This window comes from Branchiostoma belcheri, unplaced genomic scaffold (assembly GCF_001625305.1).
Source record: "Branchiostoma belcheri isolate BF01 breed outbred unplaced genomic scaffold, Haploidv18h27 scaffold32, whole genome shotgun sequence".
In the NCBI taxonomy this organism is placed as follows: Eukaryota; Metazoa; Chordata; class Leptocardii; order Amphioxiformes; family Branchiostomatidae; genus Branchiostoma; species Branchiostoma belcheri.
The window spans coordinates 1,638,003-1,660,485 of record NW_017803932.1 but is presented as its reverse complement, the minus strand read 5'-3'; the positions used below and the strand labels follow the sequence as shown (position 1 = coordinate 1,660,485).

Here is a 22,483-nt window from a genome sequence, read left to right as displayed (position 1 = left end):
GCGCGCGTGGATGTCATCCATATAATCAAATCAACATGGCCTAACTAAAAAAAAAATCTTTCAGTTTGACTCCCAACCAGGACAGACCCAATGCAGCTCATCATGTGCACTCTCCTGTGGGTGTGGCAGACAGCAGCCTCGCAGCATGGTCGTGATGCCACCCCACCACTGACAGAACAGGTGAAATAGTTTTACATTACACAAAACTAAATTTAAACCAAAATATGATACAATGACTGAAAGCTCATTTTTTATTCTACTGACTGTTTCTGACTAACGGGCCACTAATGCCAGTTGGTTTTCTACTTCTTGTAGTGTTAACTTTATTTCTTGCATTGATCAGTAAAGTGCTTCGGTCAAGTTTGTATGTCATTTCGAGTATTTAAGTTTGACTCCAAACTTCAAATATCCATCTCCTTTTATACATTTCAGCACAGCAGCAGATATAACTGCAATGTATCATCTTGGCATGTGAAACCTTGTTACAGGATTTATTGAAGACGGAACTAAGGAATTTTAGGTTAGAACTTGCAAGATCTGAGATGATGCTCTTAGGGAAGCTTCCAGTCCCCTTGCAGAGGCCTGGTAGAAGTGTTGACATCACAGCTTCAAACTTGTACCATCCCCTCTCCTTCCCAACACAGGCTGGACGTGACAGAGGTAAAAAAAAATATCCCAAACCTTTTTTTCTCCGCCTTGCAATTGCATTATTTTAAAGTTCTAGTATTTGTTTGTAGACTGGTTTATTTACTAGTATACTGGAGAGTTCACAGTTTGGATAGAAAGTCTGATAGTGACAAATATCCATTGCAGACATTTATTAATATAACTTATAATGCCTTTAACTAAAAACAAATCATTGACTTGTAACCATTTATATTCTACAGTTCTTGCTCTAACAAAGTAAACTTTCTGAAAGACAAATAATACCCATGGCCAGAATATACCCATGGTTACTACATGTATATCCTGGCTTGCTTATCTGTACCTTATCTGTACTCCCTCCTACAGACATACTGTTGGAAGACGTGGTTGTGGATCAATCCTTCAACTTGCCTGGGCTGACTGACCTGGAGTATCTGGAGTATAATGGACACAAGTTCATCACCATGGTAACAGGAGATGGCAAGGCCGAGGTCTACATGTTAAACATGACCACTGGTCACTTCAACTGGACAGCTGAGCTGGACATCAGTGGAGGTGAGTTTGATGTTGGTACTAGGTCTGCTTTCTTCTCCCACAGAGCAAGCATTGGTCATGCTCACTATTGTGTTCTCCTTAATCTTGGATCTTGGATTGAGCTTGAGTCGTTGAAGTACATGTACCGTTAAACTGGAGTATTCTACATAGGGCAAGACCGGCAAGGCTATAAAGGGGCCTATCTTCTCTCTCTTGGGTCTGATGGTTTTAAAAGAGCAGTCTACCTATTACTTCTATGCACAGAGTTACTTAATATAAATGCAGAAGTGGGCTTTACTAAACATGGTGCCATCGTACCAGTTTCCTTTATTTTGCCTTGAGCACCTCCCCTTCAGTTACATGTATAATTCATTCTATAGGACTGTATTTTCAGAGTCAGTAAAGCAGCTCAGATACTTCAGTGCAGCTTCCAACTGTTTTGGAGAGGGTGACCCTGACGTGAGGCTGTACTGTGTAGTCTTGTCAGACTACACAGTGAGGATATATAATGTCATCATGCCTTCATTTATCCTAGTGAGTTTCCTACAGTTTTCTAGGACAAATTTATGTTTTATTTGCCATATGTAAGCACTGACTAGAAGAAATGGCATAATAATAAGTCTTACTGATGAATGTATTCCATCACTCTTTCACAATTTGTTTTATCATTATAAATGTAATATATTATCACTTGTCCTCTTTCCTGCCCTTATCTTCCCAGCCTGAGACACCTGTGCAGACTCTCCACTTCTCTTCCCGGACCAGAGGACTGCACCTGTTCCACACCCCTCAGGAAGGACCCACAGACCCGCTCTTCTTACTGGTGCTGCTGGAGAAGGGAGCCATGCTGCCCACTGGGGATGGCCAGCTGACAGTACCTGTGTATCACTGGCAAATTGACAAACATTGTAAGGACTTGTCTGTATAAACAAGATCCAATTTAGAGCATGACATGAAGTGTTCATGAAAGTTTTTTTTGTTAGCTTGTGAAGAGAGACAGACTGGTCTAATGTAATTAGAATGTTTATGGGAAAACTCAACTAATTGATAAATGTTTAGATACAGAACTGTGTCTATGTCATTGCAGTTTTGGCACAGAAGTAAAGACGGTATGCTTTTCCTCCATAGCCCATGGCCAGTGTTTGTTCCACCACATGAGCCACAATTCGGTGGTCCCAGAGACAGGGCAGGATGCAGAGAGTTTCCTCATCAACAGTGAGATGTTCCTGGTCATCGCACATCAGTCTGACTACTGGGGAGAAGTGGTGTCCCGATCAACAGTTCTCAAATACAACAAACATAGAGATGTATTTCAACATCTGCAAAGGCAGGTGGAGTTGCTCTGTTTAAATGAAATAGATTTTGCAAGAGGGCTACACACTGTATGAATCAACTTGCACACACTAATGATGTTATTACCAAGTGAACAAAGAAAATTTATCATTATTTAATATTCAAACCATGCAGCATCCTGAATTTCAATTATACCTGACTTTAGCCAAAGGTCTCTTACATTTGGTTGTTAAGTCATACTGTTACTGTGTGTAGATGATTTCTGAAAGCTGTTAAGGATGAGTGTTATCAGACAATGTGTTTTAGGTGAACAAGTAAGTGGTCAGTTTGTACATGTATCCACAATATTTTTTAGCCTTCATGTGAAGGGAGCAGTAGATGTCGAGTACTTCCGGATAGGACAGGATCCATACCTGGCCCTAGCAGCACGCTCTGGTACTGCAGAAGCAGCGACAGGCAGGCTTGGAGAGATGCAGCCATCATACATCTTCAAGTGGAATGGCATGTGACAAGAAATCTTGCTTTCACTTTAACTGACAACCATATTGCCGTGTGTTCTTACCAGGTTCATTGTTAGTGGCCCAATATGTCATGTAATGGATAAAAGACAAAAAAAACTGTGCTTTCAAACAACCTGAGGTCCAACATTATTACCTTTGTCTAGAATTTTTTTTGTTTTCTATAGCATTAATTTATGTATGTATGTATGTATTATTAAGTAAGTGTTTTAGCACCATGCTATCTGCACAAAATACAGATATTCAAATGTGCGTTAAGTCTAAATATTCAAACTAATTCCATGTTGTTTCCAGGTTACAATTTTCAGGAGCTGCAAACTATTTCAGTAGACAGAGGTCAAAAGTTTGAGTCCATTTCGGTTCCTGGCAGTAAGAAAACCAAACTGCTTGCTCTTGTTCACCATGGCACCGACCATTCTCCTCAAACCAGCATCTTCCAATACAACAACCAGCACCAACAGTTTGAACTGGCTCACCAACAATTACCAGGTACACTTACAATGTAACAGACTGTCACTAATGTCATGATAATAATGATAATAATGTGGCAAGTTTGTTACTAGTACCTTAAGGTGGGTGGAATTGAGTTTTTGTGTTTGCCTGTCAAGCAGAGACAGCTGCAGGGAGAGTGGGTGCACATTTTTTAATTGATTGACAGAGAGGTTAAGCCAGCACATGGTGGCACCAGGTGGGAGTAAGTGGTTGGTACATGGAGGAATTCAGGATTGTGTGGTTGTGTGTAATGCCAGATTAAGCTACATCACACAATCCTTCCACAGTTCCAATACATGTATGCCACTCACACAGGCCTATTAACAGTCTTGTATTTCTGTCAGTTGGACCAGGCTATCCAGCTGATGCTCCTGCTGACATTCTGTCCTTTGCCCATCATGGCAAGAGCTACTTGGCTGTTGGCCATACTAACTGGACCATGCTGTACAGACTGGAGGTGGCTGACCAGTATCTACCCAGCTCCATGAAGGTGGAAAAGCAGAAGATATTGGACAGCATCACTGAACTGAAGGTACATGTATATGTGTGTTCCGTAGCTGTTTTAAGACAGTAGAATGGTAAGACAACATTTTAAGGTGTGAAAAGCATTATGCATGCTTTGGTCTTTGATAGCAAAGGAGTTTTAGATACAATGTGTTGTTGAATGTTGTTTGATATAAAAAACAGTTGTTGATTTCCTTTTTTTCTGCACAGCAAAACGTTACTGAGTTGAGTAGCAGTGTGCAGGCCCTGACAGAACGTGTAGCAGAAGACCCAGTATCAAAGATGGGGGATCAGGTCATCACTGGGACAAAAACCTTCACTGGCAATGTGACCATCAGGCATCTTGTTGCTAAAAATATCACAGTAGGTGAGGTAGTATGACAGTTAAGACTTCTGCAACGTCATAACTTTGCCAAATGATGTTGAGCTTTGTGACAGATGTATTATAAAACATCCTTAAAAGGTTTCTCATTGATTATGAAAAAAGGTTCTTAGATTATCAAAAAATCATGTTCATGTTGATGTAAAATATGGCCATACTTGATGCCATGGGAATCAACGTTATGGATATTTTGGATGGCTATACTCGGATTTATACTGGTGATACATGTATATTCATAATTCATATGTGTATATCTTCAGGGACAACCGTAGTGGATGTACCTGAAAGATCTCTATATCAGAAGAGGCTGAATTCCATGGAAACCATGAAAACTCAAGTTGGAACACAGCAAGAGGCTATAGAGAGCATCTTGGGGAGGCTACAAGGTCATTATAGCTGTTCTTGATTGTATTCTACTCCAGTCCATACGATATTCTATTGCATTCTACATGTAATGTTATGCATGGACATGTACAGACCACAGCTTATTGTATAATAGACATTCTTTCAGGATACTACTAGTCTACTACTGCACAGCCAAACTGCGTGATGTCCCATCTAGGGAATTTGCAGACTATTGAACTTGAACTTGCCATGAAACTAAATGTGACATACTCTGGGTGGAATTACTGGTAGGCAGAACTCTTTGATTTTGATGCCATAGCCCAGGTTTCTACTACATGGTGTTTTTTGTGCAATAACCAGATTTTCAGCACTAAGGACAGGAGCCATTCAGTGATACTTTAGTTAGAGACACGCATAGAAATTGAAAATCTTGCTTTCTGATACAGTTACCAGTTACAGATGTGCTGCAGTAATGTTATTACTCTAAAGAGAACAATGTTTCCCATTCTATAGATGCTGTGGCCATAGACACAGCCCAGGAGGTTCCCAGGGACCTGGTGCTGCAGGACAGGGTGGTACTGAATGGTGATCTGACAGCACAGAAGATTACCTTGGAGACAATCAATGGGGTGAACATCCCAAAGTTCCAACAGGAAGTACTCAGGTGATGACCTCATACCTCTGCCAATAAATCAATTGGGACTGTCATTTTGTCAAAAAATGCTATTTTATGATGGTTCAGGTCACAGTTGCACAAGTTTCTGAGAGATGAAGTTTAAACCAACTTACAATAGTCATTGTTGTCAATTGCTGTCATTGCTAGTCAGAACTTAACATATCATAACCTCAGTGCTAGTGTGTAAGTATAGAAATCTCTTGATTGTGGTTTCTTCAGGCTAGACTCAGAGAGAGAAGCTGAGATTAGGGGAAGTATGGAAGTCCATGGAGATGTCTTCATCATGGGAAATCTCAATGTCAGTGGGAGATACAGTGGAGTTGACTTGTCGTTAGATGCCATGACTGTTGCTACACCGCAGAACATTACAGGTTGGCAAAAGATGTCATTACTCCTGAAAATCCAGAATGCTACATTTTACCTGAGTGTATAACAGGAATCTCTTTCAGTACTAGTAGATGATGTATCAGTTTTCACTTCTTCCACAGAATGGTAATGTTAAGTAAGATTGTAGATACACACACTGTAGGTACATACAATGTAACTTGTCATGGACAAACTGTAGTGTTATTGACACCTGCTCCATGTATTCGTTTCAATAGAATAAAAAAAAATGAAGTCACTCATTCACTATTCAGGATTTGATTATTCTGCTGCTAGTGTCTCTGCCACAGGGGTCGGCAGGTCAGGACAGTAATATACTGATGATGAACATACTTGAAGGCAAAGTTTACACTAAGAAAAACAAGTTCTTTTTTTACTGTGTGCATGTCAGGTTTAGTGACGTTCTCCAACAATGTCAACATCATTGGAGACATAGAACTAACAGGGATGCTTAATGGAGTGGACCTGTCTGAGGATGTAGTAACTTTGGCTGGAAATCACTCCATCACAGGTTAGAACTATCATACTCTCACTCACAGCCTACAACAGGAACAATGAATTTTATGGAAAAGCCATAAAAACTATGAAGACATGGCACATCAACAAAAGAATGAACTAAGAATTCAAATTGATGTCGCTGCAGCCATAGCTTAAAAGCAGTATAAATGACTTCAAGATGAATGTCAAGAAGACGTATATTTGGTGTACTGGAAGGTAATTGTGCATTGCATGTCATTATATTAAACTTGTACATGTATCTACTTTCAGGATCTTGACTAGTTTTTAACCCAGGCACCAATGAAATTCATGTTATTTGATCTCATCAGGTAAAAAGACTTTTCTGGATGACCTCTACTTTAGAGGAGACATTGTCTTGGCCAACGATTCCACAGTAGACAATGTGGACATCGTTCAACTGTCCAAGAATGTGCTGACCATCAATGGGGACCAAATCATCACAGGTGAACCTTTTTGTTGAACTTCTTGTAGACTGTCACTGATATTTTCCACAATTCCAACAGATCATCATTGACTTTGTGAAGTGCCACATGCCATATGGGGCGCTCAAAATCATGACAAAATTGCAATCCAGATATATGTGAGTGGTTCTCAGGTATGGTTATAGAACAGACAAAATACCCATGCTCATCTAAATAAAGAACAATCCTAATAACTTGTTTGTTGTATGTAGGAGCCAAGACAGTTACCAGGAACCTCATAGTTGACGGTGACCTGACCATCACAGGGAGTGTGAATGACATTGACATCTCCGACATGGATGAAAGAGTCATCAAATTAGATGAACCAGCAGAGGTGACTGGACACAAGATATTTGAGGATGATGTAGAGGTGTACGGAGACATAGAACTAAGTGGGCACCTGAATGATGTTGACCTGCAGGAAGATCTAGTCTTTCACACAGGTGTGTACCAAGAGTCCCTTCTCACTTTAGACTTAAAATTTACCAAAAGACGCCATTTTGCTAAAAGTGTAATTACCCGGTAGAGAATACAGATGAAAAAGAAAATTTTGCATGCAAATTTTATCCTAGAACTGACATGCTGGGTATGCAGACACAACTGATACACAATTCAAGTTTTTCTCTTGTCAGGACCTGGTGTGATAACTGGCTATAAGACCTTCAGTGGTAATGTCACTGTCCTAGGAGATCTGTATGTGACTGGGGCAGTTGATGGCACTTACCTGTCTGAAGAGGTTGTTACACTCACAGGTATTGTTTTCTGATTTATGTGATTGTGTCATATGGTTAACCTCTCTTGATCATTTGTTAAATGTCTGATAAATTTTTGATAAATTTTGTAGCCTTTATAAAACTAGAAAAGTAAGTGAGAGAAAATTGTAGCTTATGAGTGGAGTTGAAAAAGCAAATCTCTAACAGTAACAATAACAGTATGAAATGATGGTCTACTACTTTGCCAGATTGGTGTCACTTGACACTTACAAACTAACATTACCTCTCTGTCTCATGTTTTCCACTTACTGCCAGGAAAATAAATGTGGCACAGCTCTCTTATCTGGGAACTTCCTGGGCTGTGTCTATGGCCACTGCATCCATATAGAATAGGAAACCTCATTCTTATTAGAGCAAAAACATGTCTGCAGCACATCTGTAACTGTTTGCAGGCTGGTAAATGTAAGCAAGATTTTTTATTTTCATACAAAACTCATTGACTGGCTTTTGTCCTTAGTGCTGAAAATCTGGTCATTGCACAGGAATCTCCATACACATATAAACCTGGGCTATTTCGTCAATATAGAGTTCTTCTTGTATGAAAATTTTGTTCGCCACAGGAGACCACCACATTGATGGGATCAAGACCTTTAGTGGTGGGCTGCTGATGGAGGATGTGACTGTGGAAGGCACGGTGGATGGGGTAAACCTGCGAGAGCTGCAGGAAAATGTTGTTACACTGACAACAGACCAAGTAATCACAGGTATCAAGAACTAGATGCTGTTCTAAGCGAATGCACCATCAACATAAAAAATAAGCTTTGACCTCATTACAGCCACACATGTGTGATTACATACTATTAGGTATTTCATTTTACAGGTAACTACCAACTGCTTTGCTCCGTGGCTTGACAGCACACAAAACTTACTGCTCATGTTCTAGTGGAGGGTTCCAACAGAAAAAGGGGCTCCAAACACTGGACTAGTAACTTATGGGTATGTTTAAGCATCTCATGCATAAAATATTGCAACAGTTAAAGTTTTCAATCATATTTTCTGTCACACATGTAGGTCCCTACACATTCCAGAGTGGGGTGAACATCACAGGGAACCTGCAGGTGTCTGGAGAAGTGGCTGGTGTTGACCTGAGTGAGCTGGCAGAGGATGTTATCTACGTCGACTATCCAGACGTTCAGGTGCTTGAAAGAGATTTTCTAAACATATGAAAGGAGAAAACTAATTAAAAACTTTCAAGAAATTTTGCTGATATGGTCTTTAATGTAATTACCTCCAATAATCTATTTCAATCTCCTTCCCAAGGAAGTGGAAGGCCAGAAGATTTTCAGTGAAGATGTTAATGTCACAGAAGAACTGACAGTGACTGGGACCATCAACGGCTTCGACATGGAGGAAGACTTTGTGCACAGGTGTGATGGAAACTTGATTTTCTAATGCTGTTGCTTGAGTTTGCCTGTTGTCCCAGTATATGTTACAGATCACATATCCCCAATCCTTCCTGTCTAGGCCATTTGGAAATGCACTGTAACAGCAAATAATCTAGTGTCCAAAATCTCATTCCTCATTGAGGTACATCATACAAAGCGTAATACTGGTATATGAAGTGTCATCACCAACATAGTAGAATCTACCTGTCAAATTTTTTCTCAATTTTTCAGCCTGATTCAGCAGATTCTTCCAGTATGAAACAAGTGACTTCACAGCCACATGACTCTAGAAAGTGTCCTTTTGCATCACAGTTTTGTCGTAGGACTGCATAAAACCTTTCTTATGACTATAAAAATCCATGATGCCTCTCTTCTATTTACAGGACAGATAATAAGACAATCACTGGATATAAAATCTTCATCGCCCCTATAACCATCTATGGAGACTTAACTGTGAAGGGGACTATTGATGGTGTGAACTTGACCAAACTCCTACAGGACATGGTAACTCTCAGTGGGGATCAGATCATCCGGGGGCACAAGACTTTTAGTAGCAGCGTCTTTGTAGATAACAATCTTATCTTGGGTGAAGACAGCAGGCTGAATGGCATCGACCTGTCTGATGATACAGTTTTACTAAACAGCAGCCAGACAATAACTGGCACAAAAGTATTCCAGAATGGGGTGGTGGTGGAAGGTGCGGTGGCAGTGGAGGGTTGTCTACATGTGGAGCAGGAGGTTAATTCTGTGGACTTGAACGACTTAGCCGACAACCGAGTCACTTTGTCCACAGACCAGATCATCACAGGAAGGATGACGTTTCATGATGAGGTCATTGTGGAAGGTGAGGTAATCAATTCTTAGAACATGTTTGACATTGCTTTGTTGGTATTTAGTATTGACACTCTACCACTGAAATCTTGTAAGTGTCTATATTACTTTGTTGGTCTTGAATTCTGCATGCAGTGTAACATGCTTGACTTTTGAATATAAAGAATTAAATAAAAATTCTTTGAGTTTGAGTCCTTATGCATAACAAAGAAGAGGTAGGTACTATATAATGGTATGGCCTCTGGTTTTGTTACATGTAGGAGATGCAGTGGTGAATGGAACTGTCAATGGACTGGACCTGCAGGAGTTTGTAGAGGACATGATGCTGAGTTCCACCCCCCAGACTGTGACAGGCAGGAAGGTGTTCCTGGGGCAGGTGACTGTTGAAGGGGATGTCATCACCAATGGGACTGTAGCTGGTGTGGACATATCAGAACTGATGGAGGAGGTTATCTACCTTGACGAGGATCAACCCATCATGGGTAACATACCTGCATGTAGTTCAGCATGCATGCATTCAAATGGGTAATTTTTTGTGGTAATACAGCAAGAGTCTAAGACCACCTAATACTATGAATTTTACATCTACTTATGTAAGTTAACTAATATACGATGATTATGAATTTCATATCATTCATCATGGTACATGTATTTCCACATTTATCATGCAAATGGCAGGATATACAAAAGTGTATTGTTTGTTATACATTGGACATTTCCACTTCCTCCAATAACTAGAAGTGCACAATCTTTCTTGAACATCCCTTGCAAGTCTGCTGAAACTACACATTTTTTGTATCTCAAAATACTCATCAAAACAACCCTATAAAATCTTAGACTACAAGGCGGTTTAACTGTTACACTTAAGCCCTTCTTGGGAATTGTTTTTTCCTGCATGTGAAGGAAACAAGGTGTTTGCTGATCCTGTGGTCGTCCAGGGGGACCTGTTTGTGAAGGGGCTGGTGGACGGGGTCAACATCACTGACCTGCAGCAGGACATGGTCTACAGCACCAGGCAAACTCAGGTCTGTTCTGTACATGGCAAGTTCTGAGGCCAACCAATTAACAATCACCAAACATCATTGGTCATTGAGATCAGTGAAAGATGATTAAGAGAATGTTGAAGGTCATACAAAGTTCATTAAAAACTTAGCCATTGGAGGTGTTTAAAAGATTATTGAAAGACCTTTGGGACGATTGGAAAGTAATATGAAGACCTTGAAGATGATCCAAAGATTGTTAAGAAGACATAATAATATATAAATCACTGAAGGATCAAGTTTATTGTAACACCTGTCAACTTCAGAGGGCCACTAGATTACCCTGTAGTGCTCAGTACCCTTTTCTATCGTCCATTCTTCTCCAGGTCATCACAGGTACAACAACATTCCTGGATGGTTTCCATGTGGAGGGTGACATCCATGTCCTCAACATGGTGCAGGGTATGGACATTAGTGAGGAACTGTGGACAGTGTCAGCTGACCAAGTCATCACAGGACAGTATGTCTTCCAAAACAATGTGACTGTGCATCAGGACTTGGAGATACAAGGTTAGGGAGCCTAATGCCAGTAACGGCAAACTCGAATTGTAAGACCTTGAAACTGACATAATAGAGATCTACCGGTAAATAAAACAAACAAACAAACAAACAAACCTATAGACCTCTTACAACAGTTCTATGTTGTTTGCCTGCAGAGACAGTGAATGGGCTAAACTTGTCAGAGGATGTGCTACAGTGGACGACCTTGAATGAACCCCAGGACCTATATGGGGACTTTACCTTTGAGGACACTGTGTTTGTCACACAGGACCTACAGGTTACTGGGACTATCAATGGTGTGGATATATCCGAGTGCGTTGACAATGCTGTGATGGTTTCAGGGAACAAGGTTGTTTCAGGTTAGTCATCATCTTAACACTGCTGTACATACTTTGTCTCTCATTCATTAGAAAATTCAGGTCAGTTATGACAATTCTCATTCAACAAAATGTTGCTCAAGGATTTTTTAAAACTCATTATTGTGAATAATAACTACAATAAGTCTTCACTTCCACCTTGTAGGGACCAAACATTTCCTGCGTCATGTGACCATCCACGGAAATTTGTTTGTGGAGAATGTCAATGGAGTCAACTGGACTGAATTTGTTAGCCAAATTGTCACCATCCATGGAGATGAGGTGGGTTGATGTGTGGCACGTGCACGTTTTCCTTGGTTGATGTGTGGCAGCTTTTCATTGGTTGATGTGTAGCACATTTTCATTGTTTGATATGTGGTGGGTTTTCATTGGTTGATGTGTAGCATGTTTCTGTTCAATTGGCATCTCATATTTGATAACTTCCAAAGAGACAAACTCCAATGACACCAGAATGCAACATTTTCTGATTATTTTAAACAATAAAAACACAATGTTTTAGTTAATGGATCTTTAATGACCTTTATGAACAGTGAATGAATGTGCTGTTTGAACACAGGAGATCACAGGCACCAAGACTTTCCTGGGCGAGGTGGTGACAAACAGCACCGTGACAGTACATGGGAACATGTGGGGGGGAGGACAGGTGGATGGTGTGGATCTTACCCTGATGCAGGAGGAGGCCATTTATCTGGACAAGCAGCAGCTGGTTACAGGTAAATTTCTAAACATCCTTCAGTTCAGTCTGGCATAAAACTTCAGACCATTACCATTACATGTTCTGTTGTAAAGCAAAATGAATGCTTGTGTTGCTGGTAATTTCTTGGTAAAATTGACCAAAAAAAATTATCTTACCTAGGGATTTGAACCCAGAACCTTTAGAACCTTCAACCCTAACCACAGGACTGCTTTGCCACTCAAGTGTTTTTGTATCTCCCCTGTTTGTAAAGGATGTAAAAGTTTCAGCAGCCCTGATGGTATGTTGGTGGAAGGGAACATTGTCATTCATGGGAAGGTGAACAGCATCAACATGGCAGATGTAGCCATGATGTCTGGTAAGTGTATGGACTAGTTTGCAACTTTCAATGGTACCGCAGCTGAACTTCCAGCTTTAATATCTAGCTCATAGAAATCATGAAATAGATATCTCTTCAGACTTACTCTGTATACAACCTGTAGAGTGACGAGGATGTTTTAATTGCTTCAGTCAAAGTTACTTCTTTTCATTTGGTTGGTCAAGTTTAGTATTTGTGACCAATTTCTCAGGTGCCCAGGTGATCACTGGTGAGAAGACTTTTCTGGATGGCATCAAAGTCAAAGGGAGTATCCAGCTGACAGGTGAAATTGTCAACCATACACTAACTTGAAGCAAACAGTACAAAAACTCTGTGGTACTTGAAATCACATCATATGGTTGCAAAATGTGGACTGAGGAATAATACAGTTCATTTTGTGATTTACTGGTAAAGCCTACAAACCCTAAGTCCTTTATCATTAAAATCTGAGAGACGGTAGACTTGTTTTTTATTATTACTTATTAATAGGTATTTTATTACCTTCACCAAGAAGGTTATGTTTTCAGAGGCGTTCGTGTGTCTGTGTGTCTGTCTGTGAACACGATAACTTGAGAAGGCTTAAATGGATTGACTTCATATTTGGTAGGTGGGTAGGTCTTGATGAGACCTCAAAATGATTAGATTTTGGGCCCCCTAGTGGCTTCTAATGGTACTGCAGCTGAACTTCCGGTTTTGATATCTAGTGATCTGGACATGCTAGGGTCACGAAATTTAGATGGTAGGTAGGCCTTGTGCTGGGGAAGAAGTGACATAGGTTTGGGCCCCCTAGCAGCTTGCTCAGGAACTGCAGAGGCATTTCTTTGAAAATATTCAAAAGAGGATAAGTCAAGAACCGATGGACGGATCGTCATGATTTTTGGTATGTAGGTAGGTCAAGTGACGCTTGACATAATTATGCGACAATTATGCAAATATGGATGTAATTTGCATAATTAATGAAGAAATTCTATAAATCAGCTGCATTACATTATAGGACTATTCAAGCTTGTGACATATGTAATTAAGAATGAGAGAAACACAGGCAGATATTCATTATGTAAATTAACACTTAATTTGCATAATTAATGAGAAAATGTTATAACTCCATAATGGTAACTGCCTGGAATTTCATACTTGGGGTATTTGAAAGTGAAGGTGAACATCATCAAACATAACTTATTCAAATAAGGACCTCATTTACATAATTTATGAGGAAATGATAGAATGGCTTTCTTTGTTAAGATAATGCTGTCTTTTGATGGAGAATATGATCAACTGATATAATTCATGCAATTGAGGATCTTATTTGCATAATCAGGAGGAATCATCTTTGTCAGTCATACAGATCATTTGGCGAAGGTATGAGATCGTGGGACTCTAGTTGATAATGTTGTTTACTTTGCTTGCAACTCCCCAAAAATGTATATTAGTGAAAAGTGAAACATTTTGCAGTCTATAGATGTTGGATGTTTATCTACATATTGAATACAGATGCAAGGGTAAATCTATGCCTGCATCACTTGCATTAATAAAAGTTGAAATTTTCTGTCTGATAGGTTTGTTGGATGGAGTAAACCTGTTGGAGGTAGAGGCTGACTCTCTGAAGGTGATGATAGTATAATGAACACTTCAAATCTAGTGATTCACCCACTGTAGTTATTGATACACAAAAGTTCTATGGTAGCTATTGAACTACGTTTTAAACAACATTTAAAGATTTGGAATAGTTATGAAATTTTTTTACCTTTTAAATTTTCTAATACTCAATTGTTCTCAAAAGTAGAAATTTAAAGGTTTGGAAAGGTGAAAAATTTATTGTTTAAGTTAACAATACATGGAAGCAATATTGTTGTTACAAAACTGATACAGTGTCTTTAAAAATTGCTTTAAAAGGTTTCAGGGAGCCAGATTGTCAGGGGCCGGAAAGTGTTCCTGTCTGATGTGAGTGTAACAGGTGATGTCATCATGGCAGATGGAGTACAGCTGAATGGCTGGGATGTGAGTGAGGAGGCTGTGATGCTGCACACTGACCAACACATTGAGGCAACAAAAACATTTCACGGCAAGGTCATCGTTCAGGGAGACATCATGGTTCATGGTAAATTTGACTTTATTTCCGAGTCCCTGGTGCTGACTGTGTTTCCCTGTCCCTTGTGCTGACTGTGTTTCCCTGTCTCTTGTGCTGACTGTGTTTCCCTGTCCCTGGTGCTGACTGTGTTTCCCTGTCCCTTGTGCTGACTGTTTCCCTGTCCTTGGTGCTGATAGTATTTCCGAGTCCATGGTGCTGACTGTATTATCCTGTCCTTGGTGCTGACTGTGTTTCCCTGTCCCTGATGGTATTTCCGAGTCCCTTGTGCTGACTGTTTCCTTCTCCTTGGTGCTGACTGTGTTTCCCTGTCCCTGATGGTATTTCCGAGTCCCTTGTGCTGACTGTTTCCCTATCCATGGTGCTGACTGTGTTTCCCTGTCCCTGGTGCTGACCGTGTTTCCCTGTCTCTGATGGTATTTCCGAGTCCCTTGTGCTGACTGTTTCCCTGTCCTTGGTGCTGACTGTGTTTCCCTGTCCCTGGTGTTTCCCTGTCCCTGGTGTTTCTCTGTCCCTGGTGCTGACTGTGTTTCCCTGTCCCTGGTGCTGACTGTGTTTCCCTGTCCCTGGTGCAGACTGTGTTCTCTGTCCCTGGTGCTGACAGTGATTCCCTGTCCCTGATGCTGAATGTCTTGCTGTCCCTGTAGCTGCTGTTTCCCAGTCCATGTAGCTGCTGTTTCCCTGTCACTCACAAACCTGTGTCCAATTTCCTCCAGGCCAAGTTGCAGGGCAAGACTTAGTCAAGTTGATGACTGACCCAAGGCTGTCATCTGACCAGACAATCCATGGAAATGTAGTCTTCTTAAGGGACGTGGTCTTCCAGCAGGAGGTGGTCATCAATGGTGCTGTGAATGGGGTTGATCTGGAGAAGGTCATGCAGAACCACCAGACTTGTTACAATGTAAGTACAATGTATGTATTGTTGTCCCTGTACATTACAGCATGATGGTTGGTTCCCATCTCCCTGGTCTTCTGCACCCGTACCCAGGGTATGTAGTTTTTATTTCCTTATCCACAAGTTTAGTTACGTACATTTCCAGACTGTCCACAAGCAGACAGTGGAACTGCAAGAGAAGGCACTACAACAATGTCAAGACATCAACACCCTGCACTACACTACAAAAGGTAGGGAAACTTAAGCTAAAGTTGAATCGTGAGGAGTCTGATTTTTTTCTGTTTTCATGTGATTTATACTGCTTTAAACTAGTAATGTAAAAAAATGAGACATAACTGTGAGACTTGAATTTGTCTATAGATGTGGTTCCACGAGGATGAATTGAACTGATAGATGTGGTACTATTGCATCCATGGCATGTATATTTATTTCAACACAATTTCTAGTGCTAATTGTAAAAGGTTTATTTTCATTATGATGATAAATTATTGTTTTGTTTCACTAGATTCCATGGAAGTCATTCACCACTTTGTGAAAGCCCAGTCCTTCCCTCTCCATGCTGCCAGGAGCTTCCACTCCTTTGACATGGAGGGTGAGACATGGCTGGCTGCTGCTAACTTCAGGGACGACAGTGGTTTCTGTGTCCCCTCCCCACTGTACAACTGGGATGTGAATACTAGTCAGTTTGTTCCAACAGGCAGGTATTCCCATTGGTGTGATTTTTGTTTTAGAGGATATGGTATACCCCAACTTGTTATGCCAATGTGTGTGCCACAGCAGTAGTATATTGAACTATTACAGAATGTGCTCCTGTCATGCTGGTGTTTTTTTTAGCTGCTTTGAAATATTCCTGAAGCCAGACCTTTGTAAATCTCACAGTGTAAATGTTTCTGTCATTTTTCTGCTGGTTTTGTACTTATCAAAGTGTTTTGATAAATGTTGGTGACATTATACGAAGACTATCAGTTCATTTTTTTTCATAGGCTCTTACATATGATTTTTCAACAGACAGTAAAGTGACAAATGGAGCGAGACTGTGGCACTATTTTAACATCACTGACAGGGACAATTCTGATCATTTCCTTGTGATTGCCAACCAAGCACTACAGAGTTGCCCCGAAGGTGAGTCAAAGTCTATTTTATCAGTGGAAGGAAGCTAAAAAAGCATCCTTTTTCATGTTGTAAGAAACATTGTACATGTAGCACAGCTTACAAGTTGAATAACCAATACAGAATCAGCGACATTCAGTGGACCATGTTTCATTTCTCCAGGCCTCTCAGCAAATGTTTCCCAGCTCTTTAAATACGATGTGAGGATGAAAACCTTCACCCCCTACCAGAACCTGACTACACATGGAGCCAAGGACTTTGTGTCCTTTAGGCTGGGAACTGATACCTACCTGGCAGTGGCCAACAGTGACGATGGTGGAAGAAGGTCAACCATCTTCAAGTTTAATCAAGAGGATCAGCAATTTGAGCTGCACTGGAGCATTCCAACTGCAGGTGGGGTTTGTACCTGCAGGGTTTTCATGCATATAGTGAGGGTCATATGCACTAGATGGATCAGTCAACAGTTTACCTTTACTTTAGCATTAATAGTGGCCCATTTAATATCTGTATCAATCAGCCAGTTGGTATTATTAACTGCTTTTCCCCCTCCACTGTTTCAGAGGCAGTATCTGTGGATGCCTTTGAGTACAACGGTACACAGTTCCTGGTGTATGCCAACAGTAAGCTGTTTGGAGAACTGCAGACCCAGGTCTTTGTATATGATGATGAAAAGGTGGGCAAGCGTTTGCTAATAGTCTACATATATTATGTCTATATAGGTAACCAAGGGTTGGAATCTGGTATGGGGCTATATTTGGGGGATATACTCGAAGCTTGATGATTCTTTACATTCCAGAGCCAGTTCCAGTCCTTACAGATCATCCCCACCAGTAGTGCAGCCGATGTGGTCCATTTTGTCCTGGCCGGCCTGCCCCATGTGGTGGTGGCTGACATGTATGAAGTGGGCCTGGCTGGCATCAACAACTACAACTTGCACATCAAGGTAGCCACTGTAGGCCTGACCAATTCATTTTGTAGGTTTGCTAATAGAATAATATACTGAACTGGAAGATCAACATGAAAACAGATGGGTCAGTCTGTTCCAAACCATGAAACTATGTGCAGGAATTTGGCTCACAACTAATTTAGAGACCTACAATTGAAAATGCCCTGTCTTGTAACTGATATTTCTTTTATTAGGTGTATCAATGGTCTCAGGATAGGTCTGAGTTTGTGTGGACTCAGACTATACACTTTGAGGCAGCATCGGATGTGGCAGTCTTTCATTGGAAAAATAACAACTACTTAGCTGCAGTGAGCCTCAACACTGCAGTCACAGTGTACATGCAACAAAGGTAATACAGACATGGACTCACTAGTATGTACATGTCGTGGAATTTAAAGGGCATCTACACGTACGTACCTGTATATCCAATACTATAGTAGCTTCCAATGATTTGCCATGAGAACTGGTCTCATCACGTGAGAACAGTTAATTGTATACCCAGTCAAGTGCAATAAGAATGTTTGGAGGAATGACTGATACCAACTTAGCTTTACATGTAGTTTTTGAAATTGTTAGTACATTGTAATAATATATATTTACTACTGTAACTTAACTAATTACTAGTAAGTGCCAACATCAGGGCTACAGTACTGTAACATCTATTATTCAGTGGTCAACACAAGTATAGCACAGTGACTGTATAATCTGCTGTGTTGAAGATCAGCCTTATAGCTCATAGGAACAGTGTAAAACTCCAAAGCCTAATTTCCAAGCAGATGTAAGGATGTGTTTTATGTGTGTTTGTGAAGCGGCCATCTAGTATTGCATCTGGTGGAGGTGGAACAGAAACAAACCTTCCACGAAGTACGTATGTCAACCACAATGCACAATGCCTGTTTCAGGTACACATTTTCCATTGTTCCATTGTTGTCCTCCCAGGTGTGAGTGGTTTCCTCCCTGTAGTGACCATTCCAGCCCACGGTGCACGCAGTGTCCAGCCACTGCCCATTGGCAGCCAGCTATTTCTGGCCGTAGCTCAGGACCCACTGGACACCAGAGGACAGGGGTCTACACTCTACAAGGCAGTTATGACTGGTAAAGACACTGCTTTAAGCTACGGTCACAACCCGCCGTACGTGCTTCTGCGTGCTGTCTACGTGCAAAAACGTGGGCAAACGTAGGGCATCCGTGTGTGGTGAGTACCGCCTCCGTACGGAATTCTACGGATTTGGGAGCACGCAGACACCCGTAGAACTTTAAGTGCATGTAAAACTTTTTCTAGGTGCGGTCTGCGGATTCACCACCCGTGCGTGCGAGTACGAGCGACGCGCGTGCCCCGTACGTGCCGTGCGGAAGAAGCACGTGTGAGTACGGCAATCGCACAGAGATCGTATGTTGTAAGCACGCACAACTCACTTACCACTTACGCAACGTACGATGCACACAACTGCTCACGGCCAGACTTGGTGTGCAGACCACACTCTTACACTTTGTGCAACCGTGCGAGTGATGTGCGAGTGACGTGCGTCGACACCACTCCTTCCCCACATTTTCAGAAAAAACGTAGCAGACGTAGCCTCCCAAAAAACGTACGGAGAAAAAGCTCGCAGGGCGGGTTGTGACCGAGGCTTTATTGGTCTCCCTTAACATTTTCACCCCTTCAATAGCTTCAAGCTAGTGTATTCATCCAATTTCACAAATAAAACTTCATTCTGTACATTATGCAGCATTATCATATAGCCGGACGGCGTGGACCAATCAGAGGCCCGGATACCCGTGCTGTTATTTCCCGATAACAGCACATGTGGTGTTATGGCGGAATAACAGCACATGTCGTGTTATGGCTGATACCATTATGTTATAGGGTATAGGGGCATGCGACTCTTTCTGTAAACCTTTGTAGCATTTTTCTGTCCAATAAACTTTTTTGTTTAGCTTCATTTAAACTACAATTTGCATTAAATGAAATTATCCATATTTGTTTTAAAGCGTATAATATATTCGAATGTATTTTTATGTATGTATATATATCAAAGCTGTTGTATTTCAAACAGGAATTGTGTTGATTGACAGTTTGGATAGGCTATATGATAATAATTTTAATGCACTGCCTTTTCCTCGTTGTATATGGTGTCATAACTGCATGGGCAGCTGCCATAACCACCTCATAAACCACCTCGTTCGCTTCGCTCACACGGTGGTTTATTCGGTGGTTATGGCAGCTGCTCATGCAGTTATGACACCATATACAACTCGGGGCAGTGCATTAACCCTTTATTAATGTATGTTGCAAAGTGATACTCCAAAGTGATACATCCATGTGTTTTGATGCAGATATTGAACCATATGTAACTTTACACCCCACCATCTTTACAGGTGCCACGATGGAGACTGTTGGCAGCCTGCAGTGTGGCATTGTGGGACAGCTACCAGATCAGGACTGACGAGAAGCTTCACAATCTCCATCACCCTTCAGTAGTATAATGTTTAGTGTTTTCATCATCACCTGCCTATGATCTAATCATCTCCCTGCTGCCTAACTACATCTTACATACATACTTTGTGGACCTCACCTGGAAAGTTTTAATGACCAGTTTCCTTTTCTACTCCAAAAAGTGATTGTTCTAACAATTGCTTCTTTAAGACAAAAGTCATTAACAATACAAAAAAGCTATCTTCAAGTTAGCAGGGTTAATATCAACACGTGCCAAGTGTGGATGATCTGACTCAGTAAATATATTTATTATATAACCATTGTATATATCATATGAAAATGAAATAAAGAAAACATGAGAACTAAGAATGTCTCCCTGTGGAACAAAAAGAATTTACATTTATTTTATTTAGTTGAACATGATTGTACATGTACTAGTATACCAGTTTACTTGTACCTGTAGGTGTGACAGAGTGTTGAATAGTAGATGTTGAGCCGGGCTGGCACCTTATGGAATGCGTTTGATTACATTATGCTTAAGGGTGGTCATACAGATTCAAATATAGATGTCTGGTTCAAAATATTGTTAACAAAGTTTTCCTTTTTATGAATGGGCAAAACTATATTCTGCCATTTTCCATTTTTTTAAAATATAGAAGTGATTTCCTTCAAAATCTGTACCAAGGTATGTAACATTTTATCAACAAATGGGTTCTTACATCTTTAATTGAAGACAAAACAACCAAACTTTGGTAAAAAAACCTTCAAAGGGACTTGCTAAGTACTAGTGCATGTACTACCAGTAGGAAGATCATGCATGCACACATTTAGTTGATTGACCACCAAAAATGCAATTTCATTAGAGTTTAATATTATGGCAGCAGAGCTGAAAATATACACTTTTACACTTATAGTTATACATACATGGATTGCCACATAGTATTGACTTCAAGCAACGTTATGTCAGACATGTACCAGTCCTCTTTACATATCAATAACTTATAAGTAAGGTGTGAAGTGTTGTAAGATTGCCTGACACTATATACTAGTAGTACCTAGCCTGACTGACAGTTTATGAAAATTGCTTAATGTGAAAATAGCCTAATGTGAGAAATTAAACCCTTGAAAGCATTTATTTTATCATTAGTGCTACACCATTGTTACAATGTGAATCTGTGATCATGTGGTCCAAATTTAGTCAAAAGACCAGACAACAACCAGCCAGAAAAAGGTTAAAGTAATGCAGCATTGTAGAATAGCACATTCCTGGACTGGAACTGGTTCAGACTGCCCCAGACTGGTTCCTCTGGCTACATGCACCGTGTCCCAACAGCATCAGGTCAGCTCCAGGTGTGCGTGGTTCTCATCAGCTCTAGCCTTCAGCAGTTCTGTTTACCATGCCGCATATGGAAGGAGAAAGCGAGCCATTTAAAAACCTTAAACACATTTCACGTTACTCAAATTACTCAATCTAGTAGGGGTGACGTACCCAGCTGGTTGATTTAAACTTGGGTGGATTTCAAAGGATGTTTACTCTTAAAAAACACAGACTAAAGCAGAAAGAAATTTGCATCCAAGACAAGTTTGAATTTATTTCTTGTTGCCATCTACAAAGGCGATTCCTGCATTGTAAGCCACCAGTATGACTTGAACACTACAAAATAGGGGGAAATGTAGACAATAATTTGAGGAATACCCAAATCATTGACCTTTCCTTGGAAAGTCACATTATATGGGTACAACTGTACAGTGGTTTGTTACCAGATCAAGCATACAGAAAAGAAAAGAAAAGACAAAAAAAGAAAAGACAAACCTTTTACAAAAAAGGTTGGTGGGCAAATATTTTCTATCAGGATTTTATATTATAATACAAATTGGTCCTGCGACAACAAAGGTGGCCTGGTAGCCAGACCTGGCCAAGCCGAGTGTTTCCGCAAACCCTCACAGGGCCGCCATATTTTGCCATCTTCCACTTCGTCACAAAATATACCTTGAGGCTACCTCATTATATGCAGTATATAAACAGCAAGCAAATGCATCTTCACCTTCCAGCGTCCGTCACTTCTTCCTGCCCAGTCTCCTGTTCTTCTCGGTGTTCTGCATCTTGGTGACAACCTTGCGAACGTGGCCGTTCGGGTCGTGGCGGTTGGTGCGCAGCTCGGCCTCGCGGCGGGTGCGCCCCTTCCCCGAGGAGTGGCCGAACAGCTTCTCGAAGTCGTCGAAGTTGTAGTACTCGTACTCGTCGAAGAAATACTCGGCTGCAGCTGCAGCGTTTCCGCTATCTGCCTTCATGGCTCTCC

The 22,483-nt window shown here is 40.8% G+C and overlaps 1 protein-coding gene across 2 annotated transcripts; it reads left to right on the top strand.

The window, feature by feature from the left end:
- Positions 1-78: 78 nt before the first annotated feature.
- On the top strand, positions 79-21,571 carry LOC109474812. 2 transcript variants are annotated; one of them, XM_019775197.1, is made up of 41 exons: positions 79-180; positions 489-660; positions 1,012-1,200; positions 1,574-1,713; positions 1,901-2,087; positions 2,308-2,506; positions 2,828-2,973; positions 3,285-3,479; positions 3,827-4,014; positions 4,197-4,353; positions 4,629-4,754; positions 5,227-5,377; positions 5,609-5,760; positions 6,165-6,284; positions 6,601-6,735; positions 6,966-7,196; positions 7,386-7,505; positions 8,087-8,230; positions 8,538-8,662; positions 8,787-8,893; positions 9,295-9,755; positions 10,003-10,224; positions 10,646-10,767; positions 11,109-11,292; positions 11,439-11,642; positions 11,806-11,921; positions 12,217-12,373; positions 12,608-12,712; positions 12,924-12,995; positions 14,269-14,318; positions 14,606-14,810; positions 15,515-15,699; positions 15,839-15,923; positions 16,199-16,390; positions 16,702-16,815; positions 16,966-17,196; positions 17,364-17,476; positions 17,600-17,746; positions 17,944-18,098; positions 18,689-18,844; positions 20,126-21,571. In XM_019775197.1, the coding sequence occupies exons 1-41, from the start codon at positions 91-93 to the stop codon at positions 20,226-20,228; spliced, it is 6,453 nt and encodes a 2,150-aa protein (XP_019630756.1). In that variant the 5' UTR covers positions 79-90; the 3' UTR covers positions 20,229-21,571. The 2 variants fall into 2 exon arrangements, with proteins under 2 accessions (XP_019630756.1, XP_019630755.1); XM_019775196.1 differs by lacking the exons at positions 79-180; positions 489-660; positions 17,600-17,746 and having other exon boundaries at positions 1,016-1,200.
- The last annotated feature ends 912 nt before the right edge of the window (positions 21,572-22,483 follow it).